Consider the following 16635-nt stretch of genomic DNA (forward strand, 5'->3'; position numbering starts at 1 on the left):
TGCCCAGCAAGGCAGCCCGTACCAATGTTTTGCACAATGTTTGCACAACTCTACATATTATGTACACTATCCTTGTTGGGTTTTTTTTTAATGCTTTTTTAAAATGCAACTTGTTTGCATTTTGTTTGTCCAAATTTGGTGACTGGTCACAGATCACTTGGTGTCCAACTGGCTTTTTCATAGCCTTTCAGTAGAAAAATAGAAGCCCCTCACAATAAGCACGATAACCTGACCTCTAAAATGTCAAGTTCTGCTGCAGTGGTGCCATCATTATTGTCACTGAGGACTTTTCAATCACCACGTCTATGTTATTTGGAATTCTGACTTTTCCAGTGGGATCTATGGCATTGAGACCAAAGAGGAAACAGGTCAGGCCCCCTCCAGGGAGGATATCTGCTCTTACTGTTGTAATATAGCATAAAGAGTGTGGGACTCTAGACTGCTGGCTGGACACTTCTCTCTGTTCTCCTCAATGGGATAGTTAATAATGATGATGAACTTGGTGGGGGTGGTAACAAAATTCAATCTTGAAAAACAAACAACAAAATCCAATGACAAAATTCAGGTAGACAAGTGAAACCAATCTCTTGGGAATCAGATCTCTCCACTGACAAGTTTCTCTACTTTTAAATTGACCATTATGGATAAAATGAATGCTGAGTTCATAGAGAAGAAGAGAATTTGAACACTTGGTTACACTAAAGGAGAAGGTACTTTTCGAACTAAATGGAGGCATGTGTTTTATTTAAATTAAGGGTCTGTAAGTACCAGCCAGGGACTGAGTTGACAGCCACTTCTGTAATAAAGTAATAAATCATGGAGCTGGTTAAGGAAGCAAGAAACACCACATTCTTGCTTTGTTCAACCAATTAGGCAATAAGCCATCTGGGTCCTTTTGTTAATTACCACCAAATACAACTTACACAATTGAATTCAGCCTTTTATTTAATTATATTAATTTATCCCAGCAACTTCAAAGACCCACAATGCCAATAATAAAGTTCATTTAAAAAACAGAGGTCTTTAAAAAATTTTCTTCTTCAATCACTAATACCCTTTACACGGTTGCCATCTGAGAATTTTTAGCTCCGTCTCAGTCTCAGGATTTAGGGAAATTTGTTTTAAATATAGATGAGTCTGAAGCAAGAAGACAGTGGCTAAAGTCTCTTCTCTAGACAGGATAATGAATCTACCTAGATTGGTCCAACAGAACTGTTTGTGATGATGAAATGTTCTATATCCGTGCTCATCAATACAGTAGACCCTAGCCACAGGTGGGTAGTGAGCATTTGAAATGTGGCCAGTCCAGTTGAGGAACTGAGTTTTAAATTTTCTTTGATTTTAATGGATTTACATTAAAATGGCCACATTTGGTTAGTGGCTACCATATTAGACAGCACAGGTCCAGAGTGTGCTCTGAGGAAGGAGAAATGCAGTGAATCCTTAACTAAGCAGGTAGACAATGAATACATTATGATAGGTATTGTTTGGAAACACTGCTCTTCCCGCCCAGTTCTTCTTATTTGAAGGATACTGTGTTCTGAGACAGCCCAAAGGAGATTAGCTACTTTAGGGGAATATTTCTAAGCTGACCATGTGGAAAGGTAGGTAACTCCATCTGGGAAAAAATGAATATGAATGGTGTTTATTAAATAGCAGAACCTATCCCATTCAGCAGCTCTTATGACTGAACTAGGTAAGCCAAGTCATAGCAAGGAAAGTCATTTAGCTCTTACTAGTCTCAGCTGAGCTCCAGATGAGCCGTGTTCTTCCCATACTCATGGACATTCAACCTGTGGACACATTTGGGGGTTCCAGACAGTTATACGGGCTCAGAGATGGCCCTGTCAGCTCTCATGGACATTAACACCCAAATGTTACCTGTCATAAGAATTTTGGCTCAGGCTCTGGCATTTTCCTCCCAGGGAGGTTTGCTTTTTTAGAAAGGTTGCTGTTTCTGCTCCAGTCAGTGCAAACCCTGTAACAGGGCATCAGGAGAGTTTCTCTTTTTCTTTTTTGAGATGGAGTCTCACTCTGTCACCCAGGTTGGAGTGCAGTGGCACGATCTCAGCTCACTGCAACCTCTGCCTCCTGAGTTCAAGCGATTCTCCTGCCTCAGCCTCCCAAGTAGCTGGGATTACAGGCATGCACCACCATGCCCGGCTAATTTTTGTATTTTTAGTAAAGACAAGGTTTTGCCACGTTGACCAGGTTGGTCTCAAACCCCTGACATCAGGTGATCCGCCCACCTCGGCCTCCCAAAGTGCTGGGATTACAGGCATGTGCCACCACGCCCGGCAGGAGAGTTTCTCAACTGTGAACACCTTTGTTAACGGGAATGCTCAAATTGTGCTGATACTTCCAACACCAACGACTAAAGAGAAATTGATTGCAAGGGAATCTGGTTATGGTTATGGTTAACCAAGTTAGAGAAGAGCTAGGGCAGGGGGAATAGAAGTAGATTCTCAGTAGGAAGGAAATTCTCCATAATGGGGGAAATTCTCATTAACATGAAAATGTCTTTTCCCAGGTCTCTTGATGCCTTTTAGCTGCTGGGTTGAGCTGGCGAATTGGGACAAAGTGCTCTCGCATCTTCTCTCCAATCCTAAACCTCCTCTGCAGCTTCCTTTCCTTCCTTTGAGATACGGCTCAACAAATGAACACAACATTTGTGCTAATAAACCCAATTCAGAGTTTTTGGAATGTCAGGCCATTACATCTGCTTCACTCTTTAATTTCCATGGTTGGCCAAACAGAGAGTCCAAGTTAAGGCCATTTGAAGACAAATAAATTGATCCATTGGATTTATGTATCCTGGAGGTGCTGCCAGATAATGTCCAGGCCAGAGAGAAAGCAACTGTTAAGTGCTCAGTGGAGAAAAACAAAGAATCTTCTGTACTATGTAATAATCATTTCCCAGTGATGAAGACAACAGTATAATGGATCAACTTTTTTTTTTTTTTTTTAAAAAGCAGCCAGCAGACAATGAAATAAGGTGTGAAAAGGGGAAACTTCCTATATTCTTTCACAGAGCTTTTTTCTCTCCTAACACCAGGAGCACAAACACAAAAGGATCAGCTTCATGAAATATATAAGCTCTTTAAGTTCCCTTGGAGCTGAACTGTGATGGCCAAAATTCTCTTTTCCTCTGACACTGACATTCATCGTTCATCCACAGCATTGACCTGGTCAAATCGCCACTGCTGGCGGGCTTTTCCATCACACGGACGCAGGTACAAATCTTTATTGCTTTCTTGCACCACAGCTTCCATGCATTTCCCAGAAAGAATGTGGACAATCATCCCATTCTAAAAGGAGAAAAGAAAAAGGAAAAGAAAACCAGTCCCCCACAATCAGTCAGCAAAAGAGAATATTTTTAAGATTTGCGCTAATCATTAAGAGAATAACAGATGGTGAGAACTGGCCTGGAAAGGAATTGTGGTATTTTGATTAACATAAAATATAAATTAGGTAGCCCTAAAATTTGGATGTCACTCAAAACCTTAGGGGTAACTAATCCAATTATCTTTATTGTGGTTGTGTAATTGCATCATTTCTTAGAAAGTTCTGGTTAGTATAATTCCCAGAGCATGTTCAGTCTTTATGCTATATTTGTGACATTCGTTGTCATCACTGTAGTTGTAAATTTCTGCTTTCAAAACAATTTAATCCACTTTACCGTCTGTTAACCCTGCAGTTGGGCACTGTTGTTACCAGGCCGTAGTAGTAAGACCTCTAGGATATACCGAAGGCCTAAACCAGCCATGTTCAGAAGACCGTGGCTATGCCCTGCTCAAAATCACCAGATTTAATATTGAATCCAACCTTCTCCTTTTCAAGAAGAAGTTAATTTCCTTATGAAAAGTTAAACAACCTTAACCAGTAATGCTGAAAATGCCTATTTATGTATTCATCCTTCATTTATTCATTTTTGAGATTGATACGGTTTGGTTCTGTGTCCCCACCCAAATCTCACGCTGAATCGTAATTCCCAGTGTTGGAAGAGGGGCCTGGTGGGAGATGATTGAATCACGGGGGCAGACTTCCCCCTTGCTGTTCTGTTGATAGAGTTCTCACACAATCTGGCTGTTTGGAAGTGTGTAGCACCTCCTCCTTCGCTCTCTCTCTCCCCTGCTCCGCCATGTGAGGACGGGGCTTCCTCTTCACCTTCTGCCATGACTGTAAGTTTCCTGAGGCCTCCTCAGCATGCTTCCTGTACAGCCTTTAGAACTGTGAGTCAATTAAGCCTCTTTTCTTCATAAATTACCCAGTCTCAGGTATGTCTTTATAGCAGTGTGAGAACAGACTAGTATAGAGATCATAATACTACCCCTTTAAAGTACACAAGTTGGTGGGTTTTAGTATATTCACAAAGTTGTGCAACCTTCATTCCTATCTAATTCCAGAATATTTTCATCATTGTAAAAAGAAACCCACTACCCATCAGCAGTCACTCCCCACTCCTCCCTCCTCCCAGCAACTAATCATTAATCTACTTTCTATATTTATGGATTTTCCTATTCTGGACATTTCATATAAATGGTACTATATAAATGTGGCCTTTTGTAACTGGCTTCTTTCACTTTGTGTAATTTTGTTTTCCAAGATGGAGTCTCGCTCTGTTGCCCAGGCGGGAGTACAGAGGCTTGATCTCGTCTCATTGCAACCTCCATCTCCCAGGTTCAAGCGATTCTCCTCCCGCAGCCTCCCATTTAGCTGGGATTACAGGCACGTGCCATCACGTCTGATTAATTTTTTGTAGTTTTAGTAGAGATGGGTTTTCACCATATTGGCCAGGCTGGTCTCGAACTCCTGACCTCAAGTGATCTGCCTACCTTGGCCTCCCAAAGTGTTTGGCACTGTGTGTAATATTTTTAAGGTACATCCATGTTGTACCACAAAACTTTTTCTTTCTTTTTTTATTTTTATTTTATTTATTTATTTTGAGACAGAGTCTCTCTCTGTCACCCAGGCTAGAGTGCAGTGGCACGATCTTGGCTCACTGCAACCTCTGCCTCCTGGGTTCAAGTGATTCTCCGGCCTCATCCTCCCAAGTAGCTGGGACTACAGGTGCGCACCACCACACCTGGCTAGTTTTTGTATTTTTAGTACAAATGGGGTTTCACCGTATTGGCCAGGCTGGTCTCGAACTCCTGACCTCGTGATCCGCCTGCCTCGGCCTCCCAAAGTGCTGGGATTACAGGCGTGAGCCATTGCACCTGGCCTCTTTTTTTAAAAAAATTGTGATAAAAACACATAGCAAAACTTTTACCATCTGAGGCATTTTTAACTGTAAAGTTTAGTAGTTGATGTAGTTTGGATGTTGGTCCCCACCTAACTCTCATGTTGAATTGTAATTCCCAGCGCTGGAGGTGGGGCTTGGTGGGAGATGTTTGGATCATGGGGACAGATCCCTCATGGCTTGGTGCTGTCTTCATGATAGTCAGTTCTTGAGGATCTGGTCATTTAAAAGTGTGTGGCACCCCCTCCTCCACTCTCTTTCTCTTGTTCCTGCTTTCACCATGTGATATGCCTGCTCCCACTTCATCTACTCTCTTTTACTCAGAGAGTAAAAGCTCTCTGAGGCCTCCCCAGAAGCAGATGCCACTATGCTTCCTATACAGCCTGCAGAACCATGAGCCAATTAAATCTCTTTTCTTATAAATTACCCAGTCTCTAGTATTTCTTTATAGCAATGCAAGAATGGCCTGATAGGCCTGGTGCAGTGGCTCACACTTGTAATCCCAGCACTCTGGGAGGCCGAGGTGGGCAGATCACCCGATGTCGGGAGTTCGAGACCAGCCTGGCCAACATGGTGAAACCCTGTCTCTACTAAAAATACAAAATTAGCTGGGTGTAGTGGCAGGCACCTCTAATTGCAGCTACTCGGGAGGGTAAGGCAGGAGAATCGCTTGAACCTGGGAGGCGGAGGTTGCAGTGAGCCGAGATCCTGCCATTGCACTCTAGCCTGGGCAACAAGAGCGAAACTCCATCTTAAAAAGAAAAAAAAGAATGGCCTAATACAGTAGTGTTAAATATATTCACATTGTTGTGAAACAGATATCCAGAACTTTTTCATCTTGTAAAACTGGAACTCTATAACCATTAATAAACAAATTCCCTTTTTCTCCTCCTCTACCTGCCCCTGGTAACCACTATTTTACTTTCTGTTTCTATTAATTTGACTACTTTAGATATCTTACATAAATGGAATCGTAGTTTTTGTTCTTTTGTGATGGGTTTATTTCACCAGCATAATGTCCTCAAGATATGCCCATGTTGTAGCAGGTGATGGGATTTTTCTTCCTTTTTAAGGCTGAATAATATGTGTATGCCACATTTTGTTATCTCTTCATCTATGATGGACACCTGGGTTGCTTTCACTTCTTGGCTATTGTAAGCAGTGCCAGCATGAATAGTACCTCATTCCTTTTGCTGGCTGAATGATAATGACTTTTAAAAGTATTATTTATTAATGTCTGAAATATGCTGGGTGTATCTTACTCCCTAATCTTTTACTTGTTATTTTTAAATGCTGTTTCTAAAGTGTATCTTATTCATAGGACTTGCTTAGAAAAATCCTTTATGATCATTTAGAAAGGACCTTAACTTGCCTTATAAAACTTCTTTGAGGCCAGGCACAGTGGCTCACACCTGTAAATCCCAGCACTTTGTGAGGCCGAGGTGGGCGGATCACCTGAGGTCAGGAGTTCGAGACCAACCTGGACAACATGGCAAAACCCTGTCTCTACTAAAAATATAAAAAGTAGCCAGGCGCAGTGGCTCACACCTGCAATCCTAGCTATTCAGTAGGCTGAGGCACAAGAATTGCTTGAACCTGGGAGGCAGAGGCTGCAGTGAGCCAGGATCACACCACTGCACTCCAGCCTGGGTAACAGAGTGAGACTCTGTCTCAAAAAAAAAAAAAAAAAAAAAGACTTTGAGTATGTATGGGCCCATTGAGTCCTGCCTTCAGTTGGTCACCAAAGCCCCAACTGCTTTGTTCTCAAGTGCTTCTTGTGAATTTAGCTTAAGTTTTCTATCATACGATTTTCTTCTTTCACAGCCTGCTTTAAGAGTACCAATGCACAGGATTCTGCTTAGTCATTTTATCCTTTTTATTCCCCAGCAGAAGTTGAAGAAAATAAATTTTTAAAAGATGTGTATTTATTTGTTTGTATGTTAATACCCCAACTCATTTCAGGAAGAATTGGAAGTGGAGAAAAAGCTGTGTATGGACACAGTGTTGATATTGTCATCTTCCGATCCCGATTCTGTATATGGGACCTGCCCACTCTCCCTAAGTACTGACATTCCTCCTATTTCCTCCCTAACTTCTGGAAAGGATCTATAGTTTCTTTCCCCCAGGATAAGAGGGGTCAAAATTTTATGAAAATGATGAAATACTTACAGTGGAATTTGCATTAAAAGGAAGAAAGTGGTATCTATATATCTATATATTTACATCTACATCTATATCTAAAGTTTCTTAGTGGTGGAGGGACTTTGAATTGCTCCTAAAACCACACCACCAAGGTGGCTGAACGCTCCTTGTAACATGCCTCACCATCCTACTTGTGAACTGAGCCAATACACTTCAAAAAGAGGCGGATCCCTCTCTCTGCAATGACTAGCATCAGAGCTACACAGAGACCTGGCAAATCATTACACATGAAGATGCCAGTGGCCCAACTTTGCTGCTGGGTTGCCTTTTCCTCCCGCTGAGGCCTCACTGCCCAGCCACTAAGTTCAAAAGCAGAGGCAAAGGTCCATAATACCTGACCTCTTGGAACAGCCCAGGATGCAGTGCCAACCAGCAGTTCCTTCTGACCAGCAGCACTACCAGGCTCTTTCTGAACAGATCACTCACCTCCTGGAAGTCCCAGCGCTGCTGGTGGATGGCCAGGCCTTCCTCTGTGCAGTTCTGAAGAATCACCTGCTCCTGCCTGACAGCGAAGCACAGGTGCTGTGGCCTGCCAAAGTAAATCTCCTTCCTGCTGGTGTGCTGCAGGTACTGTGACAGAAGCAATGGTTGTTAGCGCAACTAGAAAGAGATCCTCTCCAAAGCTGTAGAGGAGGTAAGAAGAACCCACTATACAGCTGAGGTCTAGGGGCAATCTTCAGATTCTATTGGGGTCAGCAAGATCACATCTCATGGTCAAGTCCAAAAACATGCTGCTAGACTAGTCGTAGCCTCTGAAGTCCCCATATTCCAGCTGCTCTCACATTCATATTTACACATTCTGGCATGTTTCTCTGTTACTTTATTTACTGTATCATAGGTGAGGCCATAAAAAGTGCTGTGTGTTTGGTTAGTATACTGTTGAAAGCACAGATGAGGAACCTCTCTGAAGCCCAGGTTGATGTCTTTCTGGAGAGCCCTGACCTGCTCCTGAAACTAATTTTCCTGCAGTTTGTTGTATCTGCTGGCTCTCACTCATGGTTATTGTCTCCTCCAGTGTTTTGTAGTATTGGATTGTGTACAACTTTGAGAGGGGCTTTAACTGTGAGGATCCTGTGAACATTAATTGGAAGGCACGTCCTGGAAAGACTATTTTGTGTTCGTTTCTGTCAGATGCAGCCTGAACTTATTTTTACATTAATTTTATGGCTTACAGACAGGATCAGCTTCACGGGCATGTGACCTGTGCAGTCACATGGGGCCTCATGCTTAGATGGGTTTAATACTCTTGGTTTAATAAATTTGATTTAATGCTCTGCTGTCACTGTCTTAAAATTCTTAATAATTGTCAAATTAAAGACTACATTGTCATCTTGCACTGGGCCCTGCAATTAGATAGTTTATCCTGCTTGATGATTCCCAAACTACACAATTAGTACACATGTGAACCTAAGCCCATATTAGATGCAAGCTTGTGGTTAAAAATTCTCAGGAGAGAGTAATTTGTTTCCTACTCAAAGCCCCTGTAGGGGCAAGCTTCTTGCCATTTTCCTGTGGCAGGGGGTGGATATTTCTAGTCAAACTTTTCAAGGACAGGTTACCCTTTGAAGGTTAAAGCTGGCTTGCTATGGGAGTTTCATTTCTGACTTCTCAACTCTCATGGGCTAAGGCGGGCTCTCATCACTTTTCCCTTGCATGGAGCCAACAGCTGTAGATTCCTGAGGCTGGCAGTAACCATCCCCTCACACTTGGTAGGGCAGCTTCGCCCATGTCCAATTCCTCTACTTTCAGTTGCCTCTTGTTTTTTGACCCCTAGAGGTTTCCCTTTCTTTCTTGCAAACTCATTTATTCATGAAAAAGGGTGTTTCATATTTTTTTATCCAGCATATCTTATCTAGGTGTTTATAGGGAAGGGCTTTCATCTTATCTAGTTTACAATATTGCAGGATCCTAAAGTCCTTACTATTTAAAAAAAAAAAAAAAAGAACGAGAAAGCTAATATTCCTTTTGCATGAAGGAGGCTGTATCATTCTTTTGTTTCTTTATTTTTTTTTAATTCTTCTTTTTCAAACCCAAAATAATCTCTGTAGAGGCTGCATTATTCTTAATTGCAGGTGAGGAAACCAAGATTTAAAGAAGCCTGCCAGGATCACACAGCTAGAAAATGAGGGAGCTCAGATTCAAACCAAGCTATGCCTGACTGCAGAGCTAGAACAAATTTCACCCTACCATGTGGCTTCCTCACTCAGCACTTGATGTTTATGTCTGTATCCCTTGTGCCAGGTGTGAATGCCTATATGTCCTAGGAGACTGGTAAAGGGCAGAGCCAAAGGAGGCCGGATGGATCCTGAGCATCTCCCTCCCACATGTTCCATAGGCCCACAGCCTGCCCCCAGGAACCCGGGGCCTACACTGCCAAGCCCAGCCTCAGCCAGCCTTCCGTGCAGGGCTGGACCACAGACCCTCAGAGAGATGCTGTCTTTTGCCCCCAGGATCTTTGATTCTCATCCAGTGAATATCTCCAGGAAATTATACTTTGATGTTCGTTTTTATTAGGGGCCTTTGGGATGTGATAACTTAAAAGTCCCTATCACAGCCTGAAAAGAGAGAGACTTGGGGACAAGCTAGGCTTTCTAGGTTGTCATCCAGTTGTGAAAAGAAGTGGACCTACCAGCCCACAGCTAGCATCGGTGGAGGATTTCTACCACTTTGGGCAGTTACTCCATGATGAAAATTTTGAAGAGAAGTATTACTCCTAAGATATAAGGAGACCTTCCTAATGACCAAATGGTGCTGGAGACTGGAATGACCCTGTTGCCTCTGGATCCTTATCTTGATACGATTACCTTCTTCAGTCCTCGGACAATTGAACCCTGCCTGAACCTTGAAGGCTTCTGAGTTTGCAATCCCTGGGCTAGTGACCCTAAGCCTCAGTTTTCTCATCTGTCAAATGAAAAGTTTGGCCAAACAGCCTCTCCATTTCCATTTAGCTAAGATGCTTTTATTTTCTGACAATGGCCTATGTCTGTGCTTACAGATGGAGGTGAGGTGAGGAGAGCTGTGATGGGTCATTATAGTGAGGGACCATGGCAGTCCAGGGACATGGGACCACAGAAAGAAGACATCTCAAAGGAAAGTAGGGGGCATCCCAGAAAAATGTCACCCACTTTCAAGTCTTCTTGGGCTATGATTCATCCTGAGAAGTCTGACTACTCACCTGTTGCTGCCGGCTGTCACTGCAAGGAGCCAACACCATGGGACAGTCCAGGACGTTCCCTTCTGCTTGGCAGTCTGCACAGAGCCCAAGTCCAGTGTTGTGGAGCTGAAAGTGGACACGTGGGATTCACTCCACACAGGAGTGAATTCCAAATTCCACCCTCGGTCAGGCACCCTCGGTCAGGCAGCATTCCTTTGCTGTATTCTCTGGAGTGTATACAGCCCAAGGTACATTGTTCAGGCCACAACAATGGGTGTGGTCAAGCTGAAGCCACTGACCCGAAGGGACAGGCCTCTTGAAGGAGGTGCTTTGGGGTGGGTAATGGAGCAAAACCCAGCCACCTTCTTCAGACTGGCATGGAGGCACAGGATGGACCCAAGGCCTCTGAGGCCCTGCTAAACTGTGAATGGTTGACCAGGGACATGGAACAGCTGAACATCTAGTTGTTGTCTTGGGAAGCTTCCCTCTCCCTCCCCATCTTCCCTGGGTCACGCCTTGCCTTTCCAGAGAACCTGGGCCTGGGTTCAGATGGGTACAGCTCAGGGTAGACATTAGCCAGAAACCAGTGGAATGTCCGACAACTCAGTCTCCTTTGCAGCTGCAAGCGTTCCATACAGTCTGGCTTCTCAGCCTGGGGAGGAGAAAGACACAAGCAGGATGATGAAAGCTTGTCTTGCCCAGAATTCACATGGTTGGGGATGGAGTGGCTGGGAAGAAGCTGAAGGATCAGGACAGAAGGAAGGGGCCAAGACCACAGTTCTCCAGGGCTGCAGTGGGGAGGGTCATGTGTTGGGAGAAGAAGGTCTGGAAGGGACAGAATAGCACAGATCTTCCCTACAGAGAGCTGTGGAACCAGCAAGACTGTAAGTGATATCAGCCCCTTCCCACACTCCCTCAAAATCTCCAGTCTATAAAGACTATGATAAGCCAGGAGTGGTGGCTCACTCCTCCAGCATTTTGGGAGGCAGAGGCTGGTGGATCACTGGAGGTCAGGAGTTCAAGACCAGCCTGGCCAACATGGTGAAACCCTATCTCTACTAAAAATAAAAAAAAATTAGCCAGGTGTGGTGGCACATGCCTGTAATCCTAGCTACTCGGGAGGCTAAGACAGGAGAAATCACTTGAATCCAGGAGGCAGAGGCTACAGTGAGCCAAGATTGTGCCACTGCACTCCAGTCTGGGCAACAGAGCAAGACTCCTAAAAAAAAAAAAAAAAAAAAAAAAAAAAAGAGAGAGAGAGAGACTATCATATCTGTGCTTTAATGATTTTTCTGCAGAAATTGGCAAAATTGGGGACTTTGCACCTAGGTTGGTGTAAGGAGAAACCACAATGGGCCTCTTGGAGTCAGGAACTGACCCATAGGCAACTGAGATGAAGTTAGCTGGGAAATCATGGGCTAGGGGTTGGGGCAAGGCAAGTGTATCTTTCTTCACCTCTGGGTACCATTAATGAATCACTCCGTTGGGCTACACTATCCCCTCTGTTTGAGATTCTCCTTTATGATACAATTGTCCTAGGATGGAGATCAAGGCAAATCCTTAACACTAGTACAAATTAATGTTTTTGGCTATATTAATGATACAAAGAACTGTACCCAAAAGTTTCGTACCAAATCATGGATACTTTTAGGGAAGAGAGAGGTGACAAGGATGGGTTGGAATGACCACAGACAAAAAAAGAGAGAACCCTTTCTTGGCATGGGGAGAGGAAGCAAGCTGGCCATGTCAGAGTTCCCATTTGATGGCCTCTAATCTGACAGTAAGACACGGTCAACCAGGCTGTGTGAAGTGCGCTTGGTTTGGTTTTGTTTTCTCTCTCTTTTAGACCTCAGCTGGGAATGTGGTAAGTCTGTTGTACTGAAATTCTCTCTAGACACTTCTCAAAGTGTGATTCCCTGAGCATCTGCCTGAGGAATGCCCATGGAGCTTGTTAAAAATGTAGATTCCTGGGCCCTGCCCCAGAGACGATACAGTTGTTTGGGGTGGAGGCCCTGGAATCTGCATTTTAACCATTTCTCCTGGTGAGTCTTTTTCACACAAAGTTTGAGAAAAACTTCTCTAAGTCAGGAATTTCTTGTTTACTCGGTGTATTTACCCACCATGAAACCAAGGGGATCCATTACTTTTTCCTCTCAGTGAATTAGCATAAGTTTCTTGATGGCTTCTTGGCATTCTTTGTGTTTATTTGAAACCTCCCTACATCTTTCCCAGAGTTGGACTTTGCTACCAAAACAGAAACATTTCTTCATGTGAGTTCTATCACCTTTACTTTTCTTGATAAAGACATAAACTGATAAATCTACCCAATCTTTGACCTTGAATGAGGGGCAGGCTGACAACGAACTTTCCCTTCTGTAGATTATGTCTAACAGAAGAGAAAACGAGGAAATGTCCACGCCCCGAGCTGCAAACGTCTGGCCTCGTCTTTCGGGTGCCCAGGATTTCTGTATCTCAAAATCCTTGTGGGGATTTTGGGGTGGATGGAGAAATAGAAATCTTTAGGGCAAAATTAACTTTTGGTTATTTAAATTTAAAGTAAATGCATGCTATCAAATACCTTCAGGGAGGCAGGAATGTCACTGAAACTTTGAAATCAAAGTAAGTGATAGGACATTTCCAAAGCATGAATTCATGGAAATGTTCAAAAGAGAGAGAAATAAAAGGAGCCCTCTGCTAAAGGTCTTCTCACTGACCAGTAAGGATGCCATTCTCCTTGCAGAAGTCATCAAATGAACAAAATGGACATCTGTGATTCAGAGAATGGACACCCAAATGGATATAAGAAGAAAAAGGTACCTCACCTGTAGACTTGATGAAAGTAAGCCTAGCATTTATTCTCCAAAGCACTCTTTCACATTTCATTTGATAGTATACTCACAACAGTTAGTGAGTTCTTACAGGTTAAATGACTTTCCCAGGGTCAATAGCTTCTAACAGGTCAGAGTGGTGTATCAGGTAGCTAGTCAGACATAAGCAGGGCAGGGGAGGATTGTCCCCAAGCCCCCAACCTCCAGGGATGTCAGGCCGACACCAGGTGTTGGTCAGGCAGCTGTTAACTGTCTTTCTAAACCAATAATTAGTTGCAGCTGGCACCAGAGAATGGCAGTCTCTCCACAGAGAAACCTGAACTTGGTGATCAGCTTCCCGATACGATCTCAGGAGTTGGGCAAGTGGGCTCAAGCTTGTGCACTAAGAGGTAAAATGGTGGCGTTTTACTGGTATATGACCTTCCTCCGGGAATGTGCAAGTGGTAACGCCCCAAGGGCGCATGCGAACAATTTCAGTAAACGCACTGCACATGCTCCCCTCCCAAGTGCTAACAGGCCACTGCACATGTGGACAGCCCTCCAGGGGAAGAATCAGGGAAGAAGGGACACAAGCCCCCAGAAGCATGCCAGTGTATAAGACCCCAAGTCAAAGATCAAACCGCACACTTGATCTATGAAGTCGCCCACTTGGCCCTGTTCCAAATGTACTTTACTTCCTTTCGTTCCTGTCCTAAACTTTTCCTTTTTTTTTCTTTCCCGAGACAGGGTCTTGCTCTGGCTCCCAGGCTAAAGTGCAATGGGGCGATATCAGCTCACTGCAAACTCCACCTCCCTAGCTCAAGCCATCCTTCCACCTCAGCCTCCCGAGTAGCTGGTACTACAGGTGCACACCACCACGCCCAACTAATTTTTGTAGTTTTTTGTAGACACAAGGTTTCACTATGTTGCCCAGGCTGATCTTGAACTCCTGGTAAACTTTTTAATAAACTTTCACTCCTGCTTTAAAACTTGCTTTGGTCTCTCATTCTGCCTTACGCCCCTCGGTTGAATTCTTTCTTCTGAGAAGGCAAGAATTGAGGTTGCTGCAGACCCATATAGATTCACCACTGATAACAAGAGCCAAAGGTTGATCTCAGGTTTATAAATCTTTTTGCCATCCATCCATTCCACCAATAAATGTTTATGGAGCACCTACTATGTGCATGGAATTTAACTAGGCATTGGAGATTTCAAGGTCAGCAGAATACTCTTCCTGCCCTTTTTGAGCTTGTAAGTTTGTGGAACATTTGTTGAGCCCCTTCGTCCTCCTCCTCCTCCTCCTCCTCCTCCTCCTCCTCCTTCCTTCCTTCCTTCCTTCCTTCCTTCCTTCCTTCTTCCTTCCTTTCTTTCTTTCTCTCTCTCTCTCTCTCTCTCTTTCTTTCTTTCTTCTTTCTTCTTCTTTCAGAGTCTCGCTCTGTTGCCAGGCTGGAGTGCAGTTGTGTGATCTCAGCTTACTACAACCTCCGCCTTCTGGGTTCAAGCAATTCTCCTGCCTCAGTCTCCTGAGTACCTGGGACTATAGGCACGTGCCATCATGCCCAACTAATTTTTGTATTTTTAGTAGAGATGCGGTTTCACCATGGTGGTCTCGATCTCTTGACTTCATGATCTGCCCGCCTTGACCTCCCAAAGTGCTGGGATTACAGGAATGAGCCACTGCACCCAGCCGAGCATCTTCTATATACCAAATACATCCCTGCCTTCCCCTAAATTCAGACAGAACTAGAGGATAGCTTCTTTATGGACCTCCAACTATTTCTGGAAAAGTATGGTGTCTACATTTGAGGATTACTGTTTCGATGTTAGAGAGCTAAGAGACAAAAAATACTAAAAGGTTGGACTAGTTCTAGTTCTACTTCTGGTTCTCTCCCTACTTTTATTTAACAACTCACCGTCTCATAGGGCCTCGATTTTCTATTTTATAGAATGAAGGACTTGGGTGAATACAAACAAGTAATCCTGCAATCACCATCTGTACAAGCAAACTGGATTTTCCCAAAAGCAGACCAGTCATGCTCTAAAAAGTCATGTCAGTCCCCAATTTCTGTAATTGTCTAGAACAAAGTATATATTCATAGGTACTTCTAATTGCACCAACCAATGTGGGAAGAAGGTTGAAGTTCTGTAAATAATTTGCATACTGTTGCATTAGGCTGGCCACAGCCAACATGCCATGTCCTAATGAGCCTGTCTGGTGGAAAGTTAGTCTGGCGCATCAAAAAGTATGCAATATTTAACACTTCTTTAAGAATTCTTTATAAATGCAGTCTGTGCCAATGTTAAGAAAATGTCCTCTGAAAGCAAAGAGCTAATACTAAATTGACATCCCAAGAGAGAAAAATAGCTGCTTTGGCCAAAAGAAACCCAAGAGATTAAAAACCACAGAAACTCTGTGGACCTCTACAGAATGCTGTAGAAGGCCACTTGCTCCCCATTGCTAATTGAATAAAGTCTAAACTGTTTAGCCTGACCCTCAGGGGCTCCAGAGTCTTCCCCCAACTCCTCTGGATGTCTGAGTTGAACCCGTTCAGCCATTCTTCAGATGTGACCTCCCCTGAAAAGATGTCTGTCATGAGCCTGTCTAGGATGAATCATTCCCACCTTTGTTAACATTATCTCTTCCAGAGGAGCTCCTGCCCCACCAGGAACCTGATAAGCATTGGGTATGGTTCTCTGTCCCCTGTAGGACCCACCCAGGGCCTGGCACAGAGCAGGTGCTTGGTTGACCTTTGTTGACCATTAGTAGCCATGGCAATAATGATGGTATTAATAGTAAACACACAAACAGGGCTTACTCAGTGCCAGGCACTCGTCTAACATGTTTTGGATTTATTAACATATTTATTCATCCTAACAATGGAAGGAAAGCTTAACAAATGAGGAAGCGGAAACACTGAGTGTTTAAGTAACTTTCGGATCATATAACCAATACTTAAACCCAGACCATCTTGTTCTTGGAGTCCATGAGCTTAACCATCAGACTACACAGCTTCTAGATCGGCGTCTAGAGTTGGACACATGCTTCCACTTCCCACAAATAGAGATGGAGAAGGAGACTAAAGAAGAACAAAGATGCTAGCTAGTAAATGAGCTGGGTCCTTGTGAGAGTTTTCCTTTCCATCGCAATGCCTTCCTGGAGGAATGAAGGAGGCTGCTGTTAGTAGCATTTCTCCTGTACCGGGAAAGGAGCCAATGCCACTCTGTGTAAT

The 16635-nt window shown here is 43.7% G+C and overlaps 1 protein-coding gene and 1 long non-coding RNA gene across 6 annotated transcripts in view; one reads left to right on the plus strand and one right to left on the minus strand.

Annotated features, from left to right (window-relative positions):
• The window catches only part of GALNT15 (polypeptide N-acetylgalactosaminyltransferase 15), a 53719-nt gene that overhangs the window by 2116 nt on the left and 34968 nt on the right, over positions 1-16635 (minus strand). For 2 of the 3 annotated variants that reach the window (XM_050777434.1, XM_050777445.1), the window contains 4 exons: positions 11119-11250; positions 10620-10724; positions 7871-8014; positions 925-3308 (listed from right to left, as the gene is read on the minus strand). In XM_050777434.1, coding sequence (XP_050633391.1) covers positions 3162-3308; positions 7871-8014; positions 10620-10724; positions 11119-11250 — 528 coding nt within the window. In that variant the 3' untranslated portion in view covers positions 925-3161. Of the gene's footprint in view, positions 1-924; positions 3309-7870; positions 8015-10619; positions 10725-11118; positions 11251-16635 lie in introns of those variants that run through there. The other variant, XM_050777454.1, reaches the window with a different exon arrangement.
• On the plus strand, positions 7937-14719 carry LOC126946784 (uncharacterized). 3 transcript variants are annotated; one of them, XR_007722757.1, is made up of 4 exons: positions 8005-8078; positions 9686-11482; positions 13339-13411; positions 13700-14719. It is a non-coding gene; the product is annotated as an uncharacterized LOC126946784 (long non-coding RNA). The 3 variants fall into 3 exon arrangements; XR_007722756.1 differs by lacking the exon at positions 9686-11482 and having other exon boundaries at positions 7937-8011; XR_007722755.1 differs by lacking the exon at positions 9686-11482 and having other exon boundaries at positions 13339-13437; positions 14153-14719.

The sequence above is a fragment of the Macaca thibetana genome, chromosome 2 (assembly GCF_024542745.1).
Source record: "Macaca thibetana thibetana isolate TM-01 chromosome 2, ASM2454274v1, whole genome shotgun sequence".
Taxonomy (NCBI): Eukaryota; Metazoa; Chordata; class Mammalia; order Primates; family Cercopithecidae; genus Macaca; species Macaca thibetana.